Source organism: Aethina tumida, chromosome 4 (assembly GCF_024364675.1).
Source record: "Aethina tumida isolate Nest 87 chromosome 4, icAetTumi1.1, whole genome shotgun sequence".
NCBI classification, from domain to species: domain Eukaryota; kingdom Metazoa; phylum Arthropoda; class Insecta; order Coleoptera; family Nitidulidae; genus Aethina; species Aethina tumida.
In genome coordinates, this window is record NC_065438.1 from 5,580,711 (window position 1) to 5,604,409 (window position 23,699).

Genomic DNA, 23,699 nt, shown 5'->3' on the forward strand with positions numbered 1-23,699 from the left:
AATATGTAGAATTGTGTAATAGACCAATTTTATAAAAGTTTACTTACAGTACTTCAAAAATTTTATTTATGGAAACATTATCAAGTCAAAAATATGTTTATGAATTTTGATTTTATTAATTTTATAAAAAAAATATAAATATACTTACAGATGTTTGTGTGTATTTTCTTCCTGAAATAAATTACTAGGAAATTTTTTCAGTTCGTTGTTATCAAGATAACTGAAAACAATACAAACATTATTAAGAATTAGGGAAAATAGAAGAATACTAATTAACTTTGTTGACACATTTTACTAATAAAACTTACATCATATTTATATTGTGGAGTCTGTAAAATGTTTTTGCTTCAATTCTCCATATGTTACAGTGCTTTAAAATCCTGAAACGAATTAAATTTAATATTTAAAAACATGTATTTTTTAGAATATATAATTAATGTTTTATTTGATGTTTCGATTAAAATTAAAAGTGCCTGATTTACTTTGATATTTTGTTACAAGAATTTCAATCAAAAATTACTCTTCGTATTGCATACTGGAAGTGTTTAATTAAATGAATTCTTTTCTTAGAAATTGAACACCAATTGATCAGTTTTTAGATCAACCAAAAGGGTAAACAATATTATAACGTGCAGATTAAATGGGGTAAATTTAAAAAATATATCAAATTAATTGTTAATTATATCATTTTGCCACTTAATTTTGCATCACAGATATTATTTTATAAAATTGACTGAAACACTTTTATAACAATTAAATATTGATTATCCTTATTTTTTAATATACAATTAAAGAACGCATATATTAAATAAATTAAAAATTAATGTTTTGAAGACGTTTTACTTTAACATAGCACATTTAAAATATATATATTTTTATTTTTTATCGTATCTTATTGAATTTAAATTAATATTTGTTAAGCGATTAATAAAATTTCATTTCTAATATTGGATAACAATAAAAATTGTAAATATTTCATATAATTTTGTCCTCAATCAAAGTTTTATTTCATAAAATTGTTTGACATGTTTTTATTAATTAAAATCTGCCAAATTTTGCCTTCAAACAATTACATATTAATTATCTTTTTTTATTTGAATATAAAATTAAAGGACATATAACATATAATAAATAAATTAAAAATTAAAATTCAGAAGACATTTTTCTTTAGCATAGCACATTTAAAATATTTTTATTTTTACTTTTTACCGTATTTTTATTTAGTTTAATATAATATTCGTTATGCAATTAACAAAATTTTATTTCTAATATTTGATAATAACATAAACTGTAAATATCTCATACAATTTTGTCCTCAAGAAATTTATTAATTAAAATCTGCCTTCAAACAATTACATTAATTATCTTTTTTATTTTAATACAAAATTAAAGGACATTAAACATATTAAATAAATTAAAAATTAAAGTTCAGAAGATATAGTATAGCATATTTAAAACATTTTTTTTTACTTTTTATAATATTATATTTAATTTAAAATTCTTTATGTAATTAATACAATTTTATTTTTAATATTTTATAACAACTTAAATTGTAAATATTTCATATAATTTTGTACTCAATCAAAATATTATTTTATAAAATTCATTGAAATACTTTTAATAATATGAATTCAATTAAATTTAGACTTAAAATAACTAAATATTATTTATTTTTTTTTTTTTTAAATTTAAAAAATAAATATAATTAAATAAATGAAATATTGAATTTCAGTATTTTTTTTTAGCATTGTACAATTAAAATATATTGTTTATTTTTTAATTTAATTTAATATATTAAATAATTAACAAACTTTTATTTTTAATATTTGATAACAACATAAATTGTAAATATTTCATATAATTTTTAACTCAATCAAGATATTATTTTAAAAAACTGATTGAAATATTATAAATAATTAGAATCTGTCAATTTTTTTCTTAAAATTTTATAGAAATTAATTTTTTATTTTAAAATGAAAAAGAAAAATATAATTGTAAATATTTCATATAATTTTGTACTCAATCAAAATATTATTTTATAAAATTCATTGAAATACTTTTAATAATAAGAATTCGTCAAATTTACACTTAAAATAATTAAATATTAATTATTTTTTTAAATAAAATTAAAAAATATATATAATTAAATAAATGGAACATTGAAATTCAATACTTTTTGTTTTAGCATTGTATAATTAAAATATATTTATTTTTTATCGCACTTTCATTGAATTTAATTTAATATATTAAGTAATTAACAAACTTTTATTTTTAATATTTGATAACAACATAAATTGTAAATATTTCATATAATTTTTAACTCAATCAAGATATTATTTTATAAAATTGATTGAAATATTATAAATAATTAGAATCTGTCAATTTTTTTTCTTAAAATTGAATAGAAATTAATTTTTTAATTTAAAATGAAAAAGAAAGTATAAATAATTTTTATATTTTTGTATTATTTTAAGATAAACACGTGTTTGTAGATAAAATTAAATAAATAAATTCAGAAGGCTTTCTTTGCTTTAGCATTGTACAATTATTTGCGTTAATATAATTAAATAAGGAATATTAGAAATTTCCTAGAAATTAAAACAATCAAACACATTTCATTATACAAATAGTCGCAGTTTGTTTTCATGTTCACGTTCCCGGAGTTTCTTAATCCAAAATTAAATAGCTAAATCGGATATTGTTAAACGTACGAACACAGTTATTTTATAATTAAAACCCGCTTTACATACTTCCGCAATTTACATTTTGCCCTTCAACTTTACTAAACAATACGGCCTCTCCCTTTAACAGCGATCCCATAAAGAATGTTGTTTGTGACAGCATCACTATTAATTTCATCCCTTTTACAAAAACTCGAAAAAAGGATTTTTCATAAAAAACAAACCATCCGTGACATTAGGTAAAGCAAACATTAAACTGCGTGGCATTTGGCAAATATTTACATCGAAAAAGGCGTCCCTGTTTGTTCGACAAATTACATGTACATGTTTCGTTGCGCAAATAACTCCGGCGAACCAGTCGAACAGATGCACTCCCGTTTCCGGTTCAGTTTGCAGTGAGGCTACAATTCGACTGTCCGATCAAAGGCCGGAACAGACAACTAACGACACATTTTTTACCGACGCGTCAAGACGCCGGTCCTGACTGCCGGATGCACTCAAGATATTGTTTTACACAAATTGAAAATAAATCAAGCGACGCCTCTCGGAATGCCAGTGGAATTCCGGACGAAATGATTAATTTTATTTTCATCCACAAACAAGTTGTTTCGGTAAAATATACAAAAGTTTTATCAAGTTTTTTTTTTCCGAGGTTGGATTTTAGTAGTTTGGTTTAGGTTCAATTAACAAGTGAAATGAGTTTGTTGGTTTTTGTTTCAAAACTTGTTACTCTTTGATAATTATGGTTTTCCCATTGGTTTTACATTAAATGAAACTTTGTTTGTCAATAATAAAAATATAATAACTTCCTATAAAATATTATATTTTAAGGAAATTATGGATAAAGAACTATACTTTTTCATTCTAAACAAACTTGATGATATTAATAATTAATTTAATTTGTGAAATATTCATTTTATAAAAGAAAACCCCAATATCAGATTTGTGTTCAATTAAAAAAATATAAAAAAATCATATTACAGAAATAATAATTAATAAGCATGAATGATTATAAAATAATAATAAAAAAAATAATAACCATTTAATTTAAAAGATTCTAATTAATAATATTTAATATTTAATTAGACAGATAATAAGTGTCAATTTTTATAAAATAATATCTTGATTGAGGGCAAAATTATATGAAATATTTACAATTTAGGTTATTATTAATTAAAAGAAATAAAATTATGTTAACTACTTAAGAGAATATTAAATTCAAATCAATAAAAATACTATACAAAATAAAAGAATATGTATTAAAGTAAATAATTATTCTGAATTTTTATTTTCAATTTTCTTAATTATGTGTATTATTTAATTTTATTTTAAAATAAAAAAATAATTATTATTTAATGGTTAAAAGGTAAAATTTGACGGATTATAATTAATAAAAGAGTTTCAGTCAGTGTTAAAAAATAATATTTTGATTGAGAATAAAATAATATGATATATTTACAATTTATGTTGTTACTAATTATAAAATGTTTACTACTTATAAAATATTACATTAAAATCAATAAAAATATTATAAAAAGTAAAAAAAAATGTATTAAAGCAAAATATTCTTCTGAATTTTAATTTTCAATTTTCTTAATTATATATATTTTAACTTCATTTTAAAATAAAAAATAAATAAATAAAAGGTTTTATTGTTAAAAGGTAAAATTTGACAGATTCTAATTTATAAAAGAGTTTCAGTTAGTTTTATAAAATAGTATTTTAATTGAGGACAAAATAATATGAAATATTTACAATGAATATTTTTATTAATTATTAGAAACAAAATTATGTTAACTAATTACAGAATATTACATTATAATCAATAAAAATACCATAAAAAATACAAAAATACATATTAGCAAAAAAAAAATCCTGTTATTTAATTATTATTTAATTGTTAAAAGGTGAAATTAGACAGATAATAGAAGTGTTTCAATCATATCTTGATTGAGGGCAAAATGAAATTTTTATAATGTACGTTGTTATTAATTATAGGAAATAAAATTATGTTAACTATTTACAGAATATTAAATTAAAATCAATAAAAATACTACAAAAAATAAAAGAATATGTATTAAAGCAAAAAATTCTTCTGAATTTTAATTTTGAATTTTCTTAATTATATATATTTTTTAATTTTATTATAAAATAAAAAATATAATTGTTGTTTAATTGTTAAAAGGTAGAATTTGTAAGATTATAATTAATAAAGGAATTCCAATCAGTGTTATAAAATAATATTTTCATTGAGAAAAAAATAATATGAAATATTTACAATTTATGTTGTTACTAATTACAAAAATAATGTTTACTACTTACAAAATATTAAATTAAAATCAATAAAAATATTATAAAAGTAAAAAAAAAAATGTATTGAAACAAAATATTCTTCTGAATTTTAATTTTCAATTTTTTAATTATATATTTTAAAATAAAAAACATATTATTATTTAATTGTTAAAAGGTAAAATTTGACAGATTCTCATTAATAAATGAGTTTCAATTAGTTTTATAAAAATATTTTGATTGAGGACAAAATAAAATGAAATATTTACAATTTATATTTTTATTAATTATTAGAAATAAAATTATGTTATCCAATTACTATAAAATTACAGAATATTGCATTAAAATCAGTAAAAATACCTTAAAAAAAATAAAAAAAATACATAAAAGCAAAAAAATTCTTATTATTTAATTGTTAAAAGTTGAAATTAAACAGATAGAAGTATTTCAATCAGTTTCATAAAACAATATTTTGATTGAAGTCAAAATAATATGAAATATTTACAATTTACAATTTACTTATAGGATATTAAATTAAAATCAATAAAAATACTACAAAAATAAAAAATATGTACTAAAGCAAATAATTCTTCTGAATTTTAATTTTCAATTTTCTTACTTATGTATATTATTTAATTGTATTTTAAAATAAAAAAACTAATTATTATTTAATTTTTAAAAAGTAAAATTTGAGTGATTCTAATTTATAAAATTATATTTTGATTGAAATAAAATTATGTTAAACCATTTGCAGAAAATTATATTAAAATCAATAAAAATACCAAAGAAGGTATATTAATGTAACAAAATTCTTCAGAATATTGATTTTAAATTTTCTTTATTACATATATCTTTTAATTTTTATCTTAATTAAATTATTTATTATAAAGCAAAGTTTGACAGATTCTAATTAATAAAAATGTTTCAGTCAGTTTTATAAAATCATATCTTGATTGAGGGTAAAATAATATGAATATAATAATACAATTCATCTTGTTATCAAATATAAAAAACTTTTCTTGTATTGGCTTCATTAATCCATAATATGATATCAAATAAACGTACAAAAGTCCAAAGATATTTACTTCTTCATTGAAATTACAAACTGTAAATTGTGTCACTTGTGGCTGACCCGACTTACACAAATAACAAGCCAAATTAAAGGGAATTTCAAATTACACTGCGATTGATGTTTACACGCCTGTTTATTCTTTCAATCAAGTCGATGCTTTTGATACCTGACACCTCGTTACAATTTAATATAATTCCCATTTTGATTTCAGGCCTTTAATAAATCAATACTGAATTTATTAAAATTGTCGATCAACAAGCAATTAAAACTAAACCAAGATTTTACTTTACTTTACTAGATTATGTTACAGGGTGTTAAAGGTAATAATCCAAAGAATCTAAAGATTCTAAATAATCTAAATAATCTAAACAATCTAAACAATCTAAATAATCTAAATACTCTAAATAATCTAAATAATCTAAAAAATCTAAAGAATCTAAAGAATCTAAAGAATCTAAAGAATCTAAAGAATCTAAAGAATCTAAAGAATCTAAAGAATCTAAAGAATCTAAAGAATCTAAAGAATCTAAAGAATCTAAAGAATCTAAAGAATCTAAAGAATCTAAAGAATATAAAGAATATAAAGAATCTAAAGAATCTAAAGAATCTAAAGAATCTGAAGAATCTAAAGAATCTAAAGAATCTAAAGAATCTAAAGAATTTAAAGAATCTAAAGAATCTAAAGAATCTGAAGAATCTGAAGAATCTAATGAATCTAAAGAATATAAAGAATCTAAAGAATCTGAAGAATCTAAAGAATCTAAAGAATCTAAAGAATCTAGAGAATCTCAAGAATCTGAAGAATCTGAAGAATCTGAAGAATCTGAAGAATCTAAAGAATCTAAAGAATAAGTAATGACATAACTCACAGCCTTTCAACTTGTTTCGGGACAGTCAGCAGCGAATCAGCTGACAAAACAGCAAAGTTATTCCCGGTGAAATCCCTGCAACAAAACACGACGATCGGAAACGTGAGCGAAATATTTTATGGACGTTAACGCACAAACGGGGGGTCGTATGTTGAAATACTCACAGTATATCAATGTTTGCTTGGGGCAAATAGCTAGGCGAGACGCTTAAATTCAAATTGTGACAATAGAGATCGCGGCTCCTGCAGCTGCACTCCGTTCTGTTGTAGGGCAGGTCGCACGTGCCGTTCTGGTCGTCGTGTTCGGCCGCAGCGTTCTTCCTGAACATGTGATCGAAGTAGTACGAGTTGAACGTGTCGTCTGCAACAATGTTCTCGGTGGATGATTCGTAATTTATGCGGTGAAAAATCGCGTGGAAATTAATGGCTTTAGATTATGCGCTTTGTTGTTGTTTTAAGGGTGGGTGTAATAAATTTTCTGTTATCTTGCTGCTTTACACTCCACAAGTTTGTGATCCGTATTGTTCGTCATTTTAATGTTGAAGTTAGCGGAATTCGTTTCGCCATTTTGATCCAGACAGGTTCTCGTTTTGCCTTTTAATTAATGTAGAAATAGATAAATTTGTATGTACAATTCTTAAAAAATGTAATTTTTTGCAATTTATTAAAAACTATTTATTGAAAATTTAGTAATTTTATTATTTTTAAGTAAATTTTTGCTTGAAATTTTGTATATTTATAAAAAATACTCAAAAATACATAAAATAATTGTGTTTTAATTAAGACGGAAATATATAATTAATAAAGTTTTATCTTCGAATCAGAAGACTCATTTTCAAATAAAAATTTTTACCAAAAATTTAACGATAAAGAATGAAGAAAGTAAAACAGTTTTTCAGTTAAATTAAATTTTATTAAACAGGAAAAAATAATTTCTATAAAAAAATGTTTAATTTTTAAACAAAAATGTTGTTTGATAAAGTTCTGATTACTTTTAATTAAAGCAACAATTTATTAAGAATTATTTATCGAAAAATTAGTAATTTTATTATTTTTAAATAAATTTTTGCTTGAAATTTTGTATATTTATAAAAAGTACTCAAAAACACATAAACTAATTGTGTTTTATATAAGACGAAAATATATAATTAATAAAATTTTATCTTCGAATCAGAAGACTCATTTTCAAATAAAAATTTTTACCAAAAATTTAACGATAAAGAATGAAGAAAATAAAACAGTTTTTCAGTTAAATTAAATTTTATTAAACAGGAAAAAATAATTTCTATAAAAAATGTTCAATTTAAAAAAAAAAAATGTTGTTTGATAAAGTTCTGATTACTTTTAATGAAACCAACAATTTATTAAGAACTATTTATCGAAAACTCAATAATTTTATTATTTTTAAATAAATTTTTGCTTGAAATTTCGTATATTTATAAAAAGTACTCAAAAACACATAAACTAATTGTGTTTTATATAAGACGAAAATATATAATTAATAAAGTTTTATCTTCGAATCAGAGGACTCATTTTCAAATAAAAATTTTTACCAAAAATTTAACGATAAAGAATGAAGAAAATAAAACAGTTTTTCAGTTAAATTAAATTTTATTAAACAGGAAAAAATAATTTCTATAAAAAAAATGTTCAATTTTTAAACAAAAAATGTTGTTTGATAAAGTTCTGATTACTTTTAATCAAAGCAATAATTTATTAAGAATTATTTATCGAAAATTCAATAATTTTATTATTTTTAAATAAATTTTTGCTGGAAATTTTGTATATTTATAAAAATTACTCAAAAACACATAAACTAATTGTGTTTTATATAAGACAAAAATATTTAATTAATAAAGTTTCTTCTTCGAATCAGAAGACAAATGTTCAAATAAAAATTATTACCAGAAATTTAACGATAAAGAATGAAGAAAATTAAACAGTTTTTCAGTTAAATTAAATTTTATTAAACAGGAAAAAATAATTTCTATAAAAAATGTTCAATTTAAAAAAAAAAAAATGTTGTTTGATAAAGTTCTGATTACTTTTAATGAAACCAACAATTTATTAAGAACTATTTATCGAAAACTCAATAATTTTATTATTTTTAAATAAATTTTTGCTTGAAATTTCGTATATTTATAAAAAGTACTCAAAAACACATAAACTAATTGTGTTTTATATAAGACGAAAATATATAATTAATAAAGTTTTATCTTCGAATCAGAAGACTCATTTTCAAATAAAAATTTTTACCAAAAATTTAACGATAAAGAATGAAGAAAATAAAACAGTTTTTCAGTTAAATTAAATTTTATTAAACAGGAAAAAATAATTTCTATAAAAAAAATGTTCAATTTTTAAACAAAAAATGTTGTTTGATAAAGTTCTGATTACTTTTAATCAAAGCAATAATTTATTAAGAATTATTTATCGAAAAATTAGTAATTTTATTATTTTTAAATAAATTTTTGCTTGAAATTTTGTATATTTATAAAAAGTACTCAAAAACACATAAACTAATTGTGTTTTATATAAGACGAAAATATATAATTAATAAAATTTTATCTTCGAATCAGAAGACTCATTTTCAAATAAAAATTTTTACCAAAAATTTAACGATAAAGAATGAAGAAAATAAAACAGTTTTTCAGTTAAATTAAATTTTATTAAACAGGAAAAAATAATTTCTATAAAAAATGTTCAATTTAAAAAAAAAAATGTTGTTTGATAAAGTTCTGATTACTTTTAATGAAACCAACAATTTATTAAGAACTATTTATCGAAAACTCAATAATTTTATTATTTTTAAATAAATTTTTGCTTGAAATTTCGTATATTTATAAAAAGTACTCAAAAACACATAAACTAATTGTGTTTTATATAAGACGAAAATATATAATTAATAAAGTTTTATCTTCGAATCAGAGGACTCATTTTCAAATAAAAATTTTTACCAAAAATTTAACGATAAAGAATGAAGAAAATAAAACAGTTTTTCAGTTAAATTAAATTTTATTAAACAGGAAAAAATAATTTCTATAAAAAAAATGTTCAATTTTTAAACAAAAAATGTTGTTTGATAAAGTTCTGATTACTTTTAATCAAAGCAATAATTTATTAAGAATTATTTATCGAAAATTCAATAATTTTATTATTTTTAAATAAATTTTTGCTGGAAATTTTGTATATTTATAAAAATTACTCAAAAACACATAAACTAATTGTGTTTTATATAAGACAAAAATATTTAATTAATAAAGTTTCTTCTTCGAATCAGAAGACAAATGTTCAAATAAAAATTATTACCAGAAATTTAACGATAAAGAATGAAGAAAATTAAACAGTTTTTCAGTTAAATTAAATTTTATTAAACAGGAAAAAATAATTTCTATAAAAAATGTTCAATTTAAAAAAAAAAAAATGTTGTTTGATAAAGTTCTGATTACTTTTAATGAAACCAACAATTTATTAAGAACTATTTATCGAAAACTCAATAATTTTATTATTTTTAAATAAATTTTTGCTTGAAATTTCGTATATTTATAAAAAGTACTCAAAAACACATAAACTAATTGTGTTTTATATAAGACGAAAATATATAATTAATAAAGTTTTATCTTCGAATCAGAAGACTCATTTTCAAATAAAAATTTTTACCAAAAATTTAACGATAAAGAATGAAGAAAATAAAACAGTTTTTCAGTTAAATTAAATTTTATTAAACAGGAAAAAATAATTTCTATAAAAAAAATGTTCAATTTTTAAACAAAAAATGTTGTTTGATAAAGTTCTGATTACTTTTAATCAAAGCAATAATTTATTAAGAATTATTTATCGAAAAATTAGTAATTTTATTATTTTTAAATAAATTTTTGCTTGAAATTTTGTATATTTATAAAAAGTACTCAAAAACACATAAACTAATTGTGTTTTATATAAGACGAAAATATATAATTAATAAAATTTTATCTTCGAATCAGAAGACTCATTTTCAAATAAAAATTTTTACCAAAAATTTAACGATAAAGAATGAAGAAAATAAAACAGTTTTTCAGTTAAATTAAATTTTATTAAACAGGAAAAAATAATTTCTATAAAAAATGTTCAATTTAAAAAAAAAAAATGTTGTTTGATAAAGTTCTGATTACTTTTAATGAAACCAACAATTTATTAAGAACTATTTATCGAAAACTCAATAATTTTATTATTTTTAAATAAATTTTTGCTTGAAATTTCGTATATTTATAAAAAGTACTCAAAAACACATAAACTAATTGTGTTTTATATAAGACGAAAATATATAATTAATAAAGTTTTATCTTCGAATCAGAGGACTCATTTTCAAATAAAAATTTTTACCAAAAATTTAACGATAAAGAATGAAGAAAATAAAACAGTTTTTCAGTTAAATTAAATTTTATTAAACAGGAAAAAATAATTTCTATAAAAAAAATGTTCAATTTTTAAACAAAAAATGTTGTTTGATAAAGTTCTGATTACTTTTAATCAAAGCAATAATTTATTAAGAATTATTTATCGAAAATTCAATAATTTTATTATTTTTAAATAAATTTTTGCTGGAAATTTTGTATATTTATAAAAATTACTCAAAAACACATAAACTAATTGTGTTTTATATAAGACAAAAATATTTAATTAATAAAGTTTCTTCTTCGAATCAGAAGACAAATGTTCAAATAAAAATTATTACCAGAAATTTAACGATAAAGAATGAAGAAAATTAAACAGTTTTTCAGTTAAATTAAATTTTATTAAACAGGAAAAAATAATTTCTATAAAAAATGTTCAATTTAAAAAAAAAAATGTTGTTTGATAAAGTTCTGATTACTTTTAATGAAACCAACAATTTATTAAGAACTATTTATCGAAAACTCAATAATTTTATTATTTTTAAATAAATTTTTGCTTGAAATTTCGTATATTTATAAAAAGTACTCAAAAACACATAAACTAATTGTGTTTTATATAAGACGAAAATATATAATTAATAAAGTTTTATCTTCGAATCAGAAGACTCATTTTCAAATAAAAATTTTTACCAAAAATTTAACGATAAAGAATGAAGAAAATAAAACAGTTTTTCAGTTAAATTAAATTTTATTAAACAGGAAAAAATAATTTCTATAAAAAAAATGTTCAATTTTTAAACAAAAAATGTTGTTTGATAAAGTTCTGATTACTTTTAATCAAAGCAATAATTTATTAAGAATTATTTATCGAAAATTCAATAATTTTATTATTTTTAAATAAATTTTTGCTGGAAATTTTGTATATTTATAAAAAGTACTCAAAAACACATAAACTAATTGTGTTTTATATAAGACGAAAATATATAATTAATAAAGTTTGTTCTTCGAATCAGAAGACAAATTTTTAAATAAAAAATTTTACCAGAAATTTAACGATAAAGAATGAAGAAAATAAAACAGTTTTTCAGTTAAATTAAATTTTATTAAACAGGAAAAAATAATTTCTATAAAAAATGTTCAATTTTTTAACAAAAATGTTGTTTGATAAAGTTCTGATTACTTTTAATCAAAGCAACAATTTATTAAGAATTATTTATCCAAAAATTAGTAATTTTATTATTTTTAAATAAATTTTTGCTTCAAATTTTGTATATTTATAAAATGAATTCAAAAAATACATAAACTAAATGTGTTTTATTTAAGTCGAAAATATATAATTAATAAAGCTTCTTCGAATCAGAAGACAAATTTTAAAATAAAACTTTTTACCAAAAATTTAACAATAAAGAATGAAGAAAATAACAGTTTTTCAGTTAAATTAAATTTTACTAAACAGGAAAAAATAATTTCTATAAAAAAATGTTCAATTTTTAAACAAAAAATGTTGTTTGATAAAGTTCTGATTACTTTAAATCAAAGCAACAATTTATTAAGAACTATTTATAGAAAATTTAGTAATTTTATTATTTTTAAATAAATTTTTGCTTCAAATTTTGTATATTTATAACATGAATTCAAAAAATACATAAACTAAATGTGTTTTATTTAAGTCGAAAATATATAATTAATAAAGCTTCTTCGAATCAGAAGACAAATTTTAAAATAAAACTTTTTACCAAAAATTTAACAATAAAGAATGAAGAAAATAACAGTTTTTCAGTTAAATTAAATTTTATTAAACAGGGAAAAGTAATTTCTATAAAAAAATGTTCAATTTTTAAACAAAGAATGTTGTTTGATAATGTTCTGATTACTTTTAATTAAAGCAACAATTTATTAAGAATTATTTATCGAAAAATTAGTAATTTTATTATTTTTAAATAAACTTTTCCTTGAAATTTTGTATATTTATAAAATATACTTAAAAAATACATAAACTAATTGTGTTGTATTTAAGACGAAAATATATAATTAAAATATATAATTAATAAAGTTTCTTCTTCGAATCAGAAGACAAATTTTAAAATAAAAATTTCTACCAGAATAAAGAATCCAGAAAATAAAACAGATTTTAACTTAAATTAACAGGAAAAAATGATTTCTAAAAGTTTTCTCTTCTAATTTTAATTCGGTTACCCATTAATATATTACTTGGAAAATTAACTTAATATGTTATCTGAGGAATAATGAAGTGGAAATTAGTGGTTGTATATTACGCACCTTATTGTTGTGTAAGGGTAGGAATTATAAATTTTCATTATATGTTACAGTCAAACACACCAAGTGTTACTATACCATATTGTTAATCTGTTACGTTTAATACTAAAGTTATTATTACCACAATTCGTTTCGTCACTTCCATCCGGACAATCCTTCGTCTTGTCGCATATCTTGTATCCAGGCACGCACAAAAATCTGGTGTCGTTTGAGCACAGAAAATACCCATCCACGCATATCTTCCTTTCGTCGAGATAAATCGGCTCTGCAACAAACAAAACCAATTAAATCATCTCAAGTACCACATTTTTCCACTTAAAAACCAACGAACTAAATTTAAATTGTCCGATCGACGATAAAAAAAAAAGTAAAAATAAAAATCCGACAAGATTGAAATCGAATCGAAGGTTTGACGTCAACGTGAAAACAACCCGTTTGATAAGGGTGAGAAGTTTGCGGCAATTACAATTAGAACCGGGTTTAAGTGGACTCTCTTGGTAACAGTGTTTCCTTTACCCTCAGTTGGCACGAGGGTCCGGGTAATTACCACACACATCACGACTTACGGGCACGTAATCAAAACGGAATTGGGCCCGTTGAACGCAACGGCTACGTGCGAAGGAATTTTAATTTAATTATGATGTACTGTGCACTACTTTAATTGGGCCCATATCGGAAATAACTCACACTGGAAGTAGTATAAAAAGGAATTCGATCTATGTGAGTAAATACACTGCTGAGAGTGTTGGAAAATTTCAGTACGAAATGGGTAAAGAAAGGAGAAGATAATTAAAATGTTTCACAATTTATAGCCATTTTAAGTATGAAATTAAAAAAAGTAGTTATTATAATTGTTATACATATTAAATTTGTTTCACTCATAATAAAATACTTCTTTAATTTATAAAAAATATTTAAATTAATAATGTGGTTAATAAATAATTTAATTACGAAAAATTTAATTAAAATATGAAATTTTTAATGATTTAATAAAAATATTTTTTATATTTTTAACTATTATTTACTTATTTTTATTGTATTCAATTAAACAATGAAAATGTTTAATAATTTCTTAAATACTCTAATTGAAATTTAATTGTTTTAATTTATTGTTTATCAACTTAAAATGAATTATAATTTAAAACATTGATTCCTTCAATTTATAAAATTATTGATTATTGACAAATTTTAAAATAATAAATTCAAAATAAAAATTTAAATAAATTTTATTTATTATTTACTTATTATTATTATTGTATAAACAATATAAATTCTAAGTTCTTAAAGATTTATAAAAGAAGTTATAAAATTAGTTTAATTATTAAAATTATTAATTCTGAAAAGAGTAAATTTAAAAAATACCATACAACATATATTTAAATACAGAAAAATTAATTATAATTAATAATTTTAAGCTTTTATTCAAATTTTTATTACATTTAATTGAAATTTAACTGTTTATCAACTTAAAATGAATTATAATTTAAAACATTGATTCTTTCAATCTATATAAATTATTGCTTATTGACAAATTTTAAATTTAAAAGTAATATTTTCAAAATCAAAATTTAAATAAATTTTAAAAATTATATTTTCTAATATTTTTAATTATTATTTACTTATTATTATTATTATTATATAAACAATGAAAATTTTTAATAATTTCTTAAATATTTATAAAAGTTATAAAATTTATTTAATAATTAAAATTATTAATTCTGAAAAGACTAAATTTAAAAAATATGATAATATACGTATATTTAAATACAGAAAAATCAATTATAAATAATAATTTTAGACTATTATTCAAATTTTTATTACATTTAATTGAAATTTAATTGTTTATCAACTTAGAATGAATTATATTGTAATTTAAAACATTGATTCCTTCAATTTAAATAAATTATTGATTATTAACAAATTTTAAATTCAAAAATAATATTTTCATAATCAAAATTTAAATAAATTATAAAAATTGTATTTTTTAATATTTTTAATTATTATTTATTTATTATTAATGCATAAACAATGGAAATTTTTAATAAGTTTTTAAAGAGTTATAAAGAAGTTATAAAACTTCTTTAAATATTAAAAATGTCAATTCTAAAAAGAATAAATTTAAAAAATACCACACCAACATATATTTAAATACAGAAAAATTAATTATAAATTATAATTTTAGGTTGTTATTCAAATTTTTATTATATTTAAGTTAAATTTAATTGTTTATCATCTTAAAATTAATTATAATTTAAAACATTGATACCTTTAATTTATATAAACTATTGACAAATTTTAAATTTAAAAATATTATTTCTAAAATCAAAATTTAAATAAATTTTAAAAATTATAATTTCTAATATTTTTAATTATTATTTACTTATTATTATTGTATAAACAATTAATTAATTCTTAAAGATTTATAAAAGAAGTTGTAAAACTTGATTGATTAATAAACCAAAAAAATATGTTACCAACATATATTTAAATACAGAAAAATTAATTATAAATAATAAGTTTACGCTATTATTTAAATTTTTATTACATTAATTGAAATTTATTTTTATCAACTTAAAATAAATTATAATTAAAAACATTGGTTTCTTCAATTTGTATAAATTATTGATTATAGACAAATTTTAACTTTAAAAATAATATTTTCAAATTCAAAGTTTAAATATATTTTAAAAATTATATATTTTTATATTTTTAATTATTATTTTTATTTATTATTATTGAATTTAATTAAAGAATGGAAATTTTTAATAATTTCTTAAAGATTTATAAAAGAAATTATAAAACATGTTTAATTACATACATTTAAATTAAAAATTAATAATAAATAATATTTTTAGACTATCATTTAAATGTTTATGTTTAATTGAAATTTATTTTCAATCAACTTAAAATGAATTATAATTTATAACATTGATTTATATAAATTATTGATTACTGACTAATTTCATATATAAAAATAATATTTTTAAAATCAAAATTTAAATAAATTACAAAATATTATTATTATTTTAATTTTTATTATGTTTAATTAAATGTCTAGTATATAATATATTATTTCTATTTTTTTTTTTTTTTTTTTTTGAACGAAAAATTTATTACATCGAATTAATTAATGTTTCGTTAATTACATCAGAAAATATCTATCCAATTAATATCTCCACCCCTCACCCTGCAGACAGTTTCTTAAGCGTCACAACAAAAACTGTCGAGTTATCAACCCGAAGTGCGTTTCGAGTTCGATTTAATTGAAAAAAAAACCGTCATTTCGAACAGCCATTAATTAGTCGCCGGTTCGATGGAACTTGACTGTGGGCAAAGAGGATCCTGACCTCCGACATTGGTCCTATATGTAAACAAATTAGGGCGTAAATCAAGACACCTCGAACGTTACGACTGTAAAGTTTATCGCTCGAAACAGGCCTACCGACTAAATATACACTAATCCCAGTTTAAATTTAATTTGAGCGTACGCATTTAAAGGCGAATGGCTTCCTTAATTAAGTGTGGAGGATGAGCGATAAATAATAGCGGGTTAATTCGGATCTTACTTGCGGGACAACTAGACACACTAATTTGTCTTTTGCCTGATGCTGATTGCTACTTTTAAAAAACTTGTTGAGTGACGTTTTTAATTCTGATTCAGTAAAATACACATTCTAAATATTTTTCCTTATTTTAATTATACACACATGAAACAACAATTGTAAATTAATATTATTTTTACAATTCACATTAAATAAACGACAACTTTTGCCTATAACATTTTAACAAAAATTAACTGGTCTAAGTACAGTGGTGGAAAGAAGTATGGGATTTACTTGTTACAAGTGTTACTTAATGTTTTCCATAGTCTATGGCAAATCTATACAAATCTAATTTACTGTAAGATTGGTCCATTAATCACAATGATTATTACAGGATTTTCTTTTACTTTTTAATAAAAAATCAGTTTTGTTTGGTCACCACTGTATGTGATTTTATATTTGTGGTGAACTAACTTTGCTTCTGTGATGTGATAAGTGAAATATTTATATCCGTATTCAAGAAAATATTATTCAAAGAACCATCATCGAGTTTTTTTGCCTATTTAACGGTTTATTTTTGTTATGTTCAATTGAGGAAAATGTTTATAAATAAAATTAATTTATGCCCATTACGTAAACCGACGGTTTAGTAGCTGCGAAACGTACTTAAACAGATTTATAAACTTGTATTATTAACACTTTGTCACCGTGACATTTCATAAAATATCCAAACAAAGTATCTTATTCACACAAGTTTCAGTCGAACACAAAAGTCGGTAATTAAGTTTACTTTGAATTACAAGGGAAATTTTAAATGGGAAATTAGTTTATTTTTAGCACACACTTTCGTCACGAGTTAAAGATTAATATTCTCTTGTCGCCCGTTAAATAATGCAAAAATGAATTTCAGTTAACGAAATGAATCAAGTTTAAATTAGAAAACTTCAAATACCATAATCTTTAACCGTATCGGAAAATGTTCATTGTTTATTAGCTTCACGTATCGAATCGAAGGGTTTTTAAAAGGGATCGTGTAGTTTTATACATTTATGTATTTATCTGTTTTCAGGCCCACATTTTCATACATATTAGATTTTGTAAAGTTCATGTTTTGTGTGACGTAAAGACAGTTAATTAAACACAAATATAAAAAGAAAGTTCGTGCATTTTCTTTCTTGGAAAGTTAATTGAAATACAATATCATTAAAAGTTTATTCCCACGTTTTCTTTAACAGATCAAAGATTGTGGGATTATCTCTTTTCATTTTCTAATTGGTTTTTTTGGTTTTGTGTGGAAAAGCTTAATTATCAATTCAGATTGAATTAAAATTTTAAATGGGCTTTCTTACAAATTATAAATTTACCCAAAAATAATATAATTATAATTTTAATTCAAAATGTTAAAATGTTGTTTTATACTTTATTATAAAGAATTATATTAGATATTCCGAGTCCATAAAATGTTACATATAATTTTTCAATATGAATATTTTATTAATTATTTGAAAACTGAAACTGTTAGATGAGGAAGTCGTACAATTTTTAAATTACAGTATATTTTCCTGTAATATTATAATATCTTTGACAATTATTATTTATTAAACCTATATCCTCACAAAAAAATATTCAATTTTCCTTGTATGAATAATATGTGAAAAAGTGTTTTGAAATGTCTTGATAACAGAAAATCTTATACATTGAAATAGGAAATTTCACGTCTGATTACACGATTTTAAAACATACCACGGTTCTGGGGTTTGTTCAAATTATGATAACCAGATTTTTATACTCAGAAAATAAATTACATCTTTTAATTTATTTTTTTATTGTTATTAAAAATATGGATTTTCAGATAAATTACAAAATTTCATATTAAACCAATTTACCAACCCATTCAATTAAAAAATACAATTTAAATTAATTGTCAATTAAATTTAATTGTACTCAGTGTGGAGTAATTTATTGTAGTATTTAAGTAAATGTACCCAATATAAATTTGTTGTTCGTTATAGAAAACTTCATTTAAATCCTCCTGAATGAATACCCTTAGAAATTTAAAACAAAAACTTTTAACAGCAAGTAATCAGGTGAACCACCACGAGAGCAATTAAATTTTAAAATAATTCAGGTTATATTTTTACATAAATTTGCGCTGAAGAGTCGAATTATAGAACAGAATTACTGACACACAAATGAAGTCTTATCAGTGTACAAAATGTCTTCCTGAAAATTTTTTTTTTTCATTCTTACATTTTAAAATATGAAATCTTTATTTGTGTTGTTAAAGAATTATAATTAAAATAAATCAAAATTTAAATATTCACTTAAAAACATCGGAAAAACGTAAAGATAAAAGAATATTTGTCGTTAATTATAACAAATTCATGTTACACCTCACCATTGTCTACAAATACTTACTTTGGATAAATACATGCTCATTAGCAAAATTAGTAGGGAGTTCGAATTGTTACGGATAAGATGTATCAAAGCCCTATTAAACTTAATAAAAAAGAAACATATAAATATACGTTGATACCGTTAACAATAACTGTAACTTTCTTTTAAATTATTTTTTATTAATAAACATGATTCTCTAATAAATTATAATATTTAATAATAAAACAATTCTAACAACTCTATAATAGTGTTTGACCACATTCAATTAAAAATTACAATTTGAAATAAACTTATCATAATCAAACTTGAGTAATTTACTGTTGTATTTTAATAAATATACCCAATATAAATTTGTAGTTCACTACAGCAAGTTCCATTTAAATCCTCTGAATGAATAACCTTAGTAATTTAAAACAGAAACTTTCAAGTAATAGGGTGAACCACCAGGAGACCAATAAAATTTTAAAACAATTCAGGTTATATTTATACATAAAATTGCGCTGAAGGATCGAATTATAGAACAGAATTACTGACACGCGAATGAAGCCTTTTCAATGTACAATAACTCTTCCTGAAAAGCAAACCTGAAATATGAAATTTTACTTTTGAATGCTGCCAAAGTGCACAACCCATAATAGAATTCAACTTAATCTTGACGAGGGGAGATTTCTTTGAGAAAATTTAATTACTATTTTCACACAAAAATCATTTCTTCATAACACATTTATTATTAACATAAATGATTTTCTACAGTGTATAATCATATAAAACTGAACTGATGTATCAAAAATTTAAAAACAAATCTAAAATTTATATAATTTTGAAATATTTGATTTCCTCTGCAGCACAATGAAAGAAAAATTTTACTTTAAATTTTGAAAACATGAAATTTTAATTTGTTTTATTAAATAATTGTAAATAAAATAATTCAAAATTTAGATATTCACATAAAAACAGTCAAAAACATAAAGAGAAAAGAATATGTGGCACTAATTATAACAAATTCATGTTACACCTCACCAGTGTCTGTAAAAGTTTACTTTGGATAAATAATTGCGCATGTGTAAAATTAATTGGGAAGTTTCAATTGTTACGGATAAGATATATCAAAAGGCAAAAAGATAATATGGAATTATGTACAAATATACGTTGATACTGTTAACAATAACTATTAACTTTCTTTTTTTTTTAATTACAGTACCTTCCTTTTTGGAAAATCATCTTTTAATTTATTTTTTATCTATAAAATAAATTACAATATATAATATTAATAACAACTCTGAATTAAAAATTACAATTTGAAATAAACTTATTATAATCAATCTTGAGTAATTTATTGTAGTAATTCAATAAATATACCTAATATAAATTTGTAGATCGTAACAGCAAGCTCCATTTAAATCCTTTGAATGAATGGCCTTAATAATTAATAAATCTAAAACTGAAACTTTTAATAGCAAGTAATCAGGTGAACCACCGGGAATCCAATTAAATTTTAAAACAATTCAGGTTATATTTATACATAAAATTGCGCTGAAGGATCAAATTATAGAACAGAATTACTGACACGTAAATGGAGTATTTTCAATGTACAAAAAGTCTTCCTGAAAAGAACGTGCTAAAATGTCTACAAAATAAATCCTCGAATATGAAATTTTACTTTTGAATGCGACCAAAGTGCACAACCCAGAATAGAATTCAACTAAATTTTGATGAAGGGAGATTTCTTTGAGAAAATTGAATTATAATATCCATACAAAAATTATTTCTTTTGAACACATTTATGTTATTATTTACATAAATTAGTTTTTACTTTACTTACAGAACATGTATCAAAAATTTAAAAACAAATTGAACTTAGACTTCCTTTTTCTTATTATTTCCTGAAATTTACATATTTTTAATATATTTTTTTTATCTGCAGTACAATGAAAGACAAATGTCACTCTAAAATTTTAAAACATGAAATTTTAATTTGTTTTTTTTTTTTAATAATTATAATTAAAATAATTCAACACTTAAATATACAGTTAAAAATATTGAAAATATTTGTAGTTAATTATAACAAATTCTTATTGCACCTCATACTTACTTTGGATAAATACAAATTCATATTAAAACCTTTTGGGAGTTCGAATTGTTACGGATAAGATGCATCAAAATGCGGAACATTAATAATAACGATGATTGTGCAAAATATATGTTGATAAACCATCTAACAATAACTGTAACTTTCTTTTCTTTTTATTAAATCTTTTAATTTATTTATTATCAATAAAATAAGATTTTAAAATAAATTATAATATTGAATTAAACCAATTCTAACAACTCTATTATAGTTTGACCATATTCATTTAATAATTACAATTAAAATAAACTAAACATAACCAATCTTGAGTAATTTATTGTTGTAATTTAATAAATATACCCAATATAAATTTGTTGTTCGTTATAGTCAAGCTTCTTTTAAACCCTTTTAATAAATATCCTTAGACATTTAAAACAGAAACTTTTAAACAATTCAGGTTATATTTATACATAAATTTGCGTTGAACGATCGATTTATAGAACAGAATTACTGACATGCAATTGGTGTCTTTTCAATGTACAAAACTCTTCCTGAAAAGAACGTGCTTTCTTAAGGAAAATGTCTACAAAATAAATCCTGGAATAAGAAATTTTACTTTTGAATGCGACCAAAGTGCACAACCCAGAATAAAATTCAACTAAATTTTGACGAAGGGAGATTTCTTTGAAAAAATTGATTTACAATATTCACACAAAAATTGTTTCTTTAGAATATATTTGTTATTTACTTTCTACAATGTATAATAATAAAATTGGAATATATATTTCTAAAATAATTGATCCTATCTGAATATGTATGTTTTTTAAGATAATTATGTTTATCTGTTGCAATACAATGAAGGACTATTTTCACTTTAAAATTCTAAATTTTAATTTAATTTATCAAATAAGTATAAATAAAATAATCCAAAATTTAAATATTCACTTAAAAATATTACAATAATCTAAATGGAACGGTATATTTAATATTAAGTATAGCCAATGTAAGTTACATCTCACCAGTATCTCTTAACAAGTATTCCAGCAAATACAAGTTTTTGTAGAAGGGTAAGTGGAAGTTCGAATTGTTGCGGATAAGATATCCCATAGGGTCAAATCGGCTTTTAAGAATACATGAAAAAAAGTCCGTTCACACCGTTAACAATAAGTGCAACTTTCTTTTATGTTTTATAATTATATTACTTTTCCTTATAGCAATTTTGATACAAACAAATAAACTATTTAAAAAATGCCTTAAGTGGATCATCAATTTGATATTAGTAGAAAATACGGATTAATTGGCACTAAAGAATCCTCTGGTTGTCGACTTTTGAATTATACAATAATTGCACGGATTAAATCAAAATATTTCAAAGTTTAAAGGCTCATTTAAAAATATCAATGCACGTCACTATTGTTTATAAATACTTAATTTGTATTGACAGGAGGTTTCAACTGTTACGGATAAGTCTCATGTTAACCATAATATGTAATTGAATCAAATATATTGTTTACACCGTTAGTAATAACTAAGTAACCTTGTTTTTAATAATTAATTTGTGTCAATAAACTATAATAAGTATATATTAGACGTCCCTTTCAAATTTAAAGTTTCTGTATTTATGTCTAGATCAATTCTGAAAAATATAAGTAACATTTTATAGAATAAGAATAATAGTATTTTTATAATATTGTATAAAACACTGCTAAATTAATATATTTGTCGGAGGGTTCATGTGAAACGCAAGTAGTACTATGGGTTGCATACTTATAGTACTTGGGTGGAATCAGCGGAAGTGCTAAGCAGGGGATGGTACTCGAACCGAGGGTGACGGTAGAGGAGACCTGCGAGGGCGGACAGTTAAGCTCCGTCAGGGAAGCTGCGTAGAAGTCTTGGCTTGGCATAACCGTCGGGATCACCGCGTTTCATACGACTCCTACCTAATTGTTTGACTATTAGTTGTAATCCTGTGCCTGTTAGTTCAATTACATTGTAAGGACTATTTGCGTGTTATTTAATATTCGAAATGGCCGATAATCCTGACCGCGCTGCGACATCAGAAGTGGGATCTGAATCAAGATTTGAATCAGGATCAGGATCTGGATCTGGTGGAAGTGAAGTGAAGTGGGAGT

General features: G+C 21.2%; 1 protein-coding gene across 1 annotated transcript in view; it reads right to left on the reverse strand.

Annotated features, from left to right (window-relative positions):
- Positions 1-23,699, reverse strand: part of LOC109607668 (relaxin receptor 2) — a 65,279-nt gene that overhangs the window by 21,627 nt on the left and 19,953 nt on the right. The window contains exons 2-6 of the mRNA XM_049967023.1: positions 13,682-13,825; positions 7,076-7,271; positions 6,912-6,986; positions 309-380; positions 149-220 (exon numbers count right to left, since the gene is read on the reverse strand). Coding sequence (XP_049822980.1) covers positions 149-220; positions 309-380; positions 6,912-6,986; positions 7,076-7,271; positions 13,682-13,825 — 559 coding nt within the window. The remainder of the gene's footprint in view (positions 1-148; positions 221-308; positions 381-6,911; positions 6,987-7,075; positions 7,272-13,681; positions 13,826-23,699) is intronic.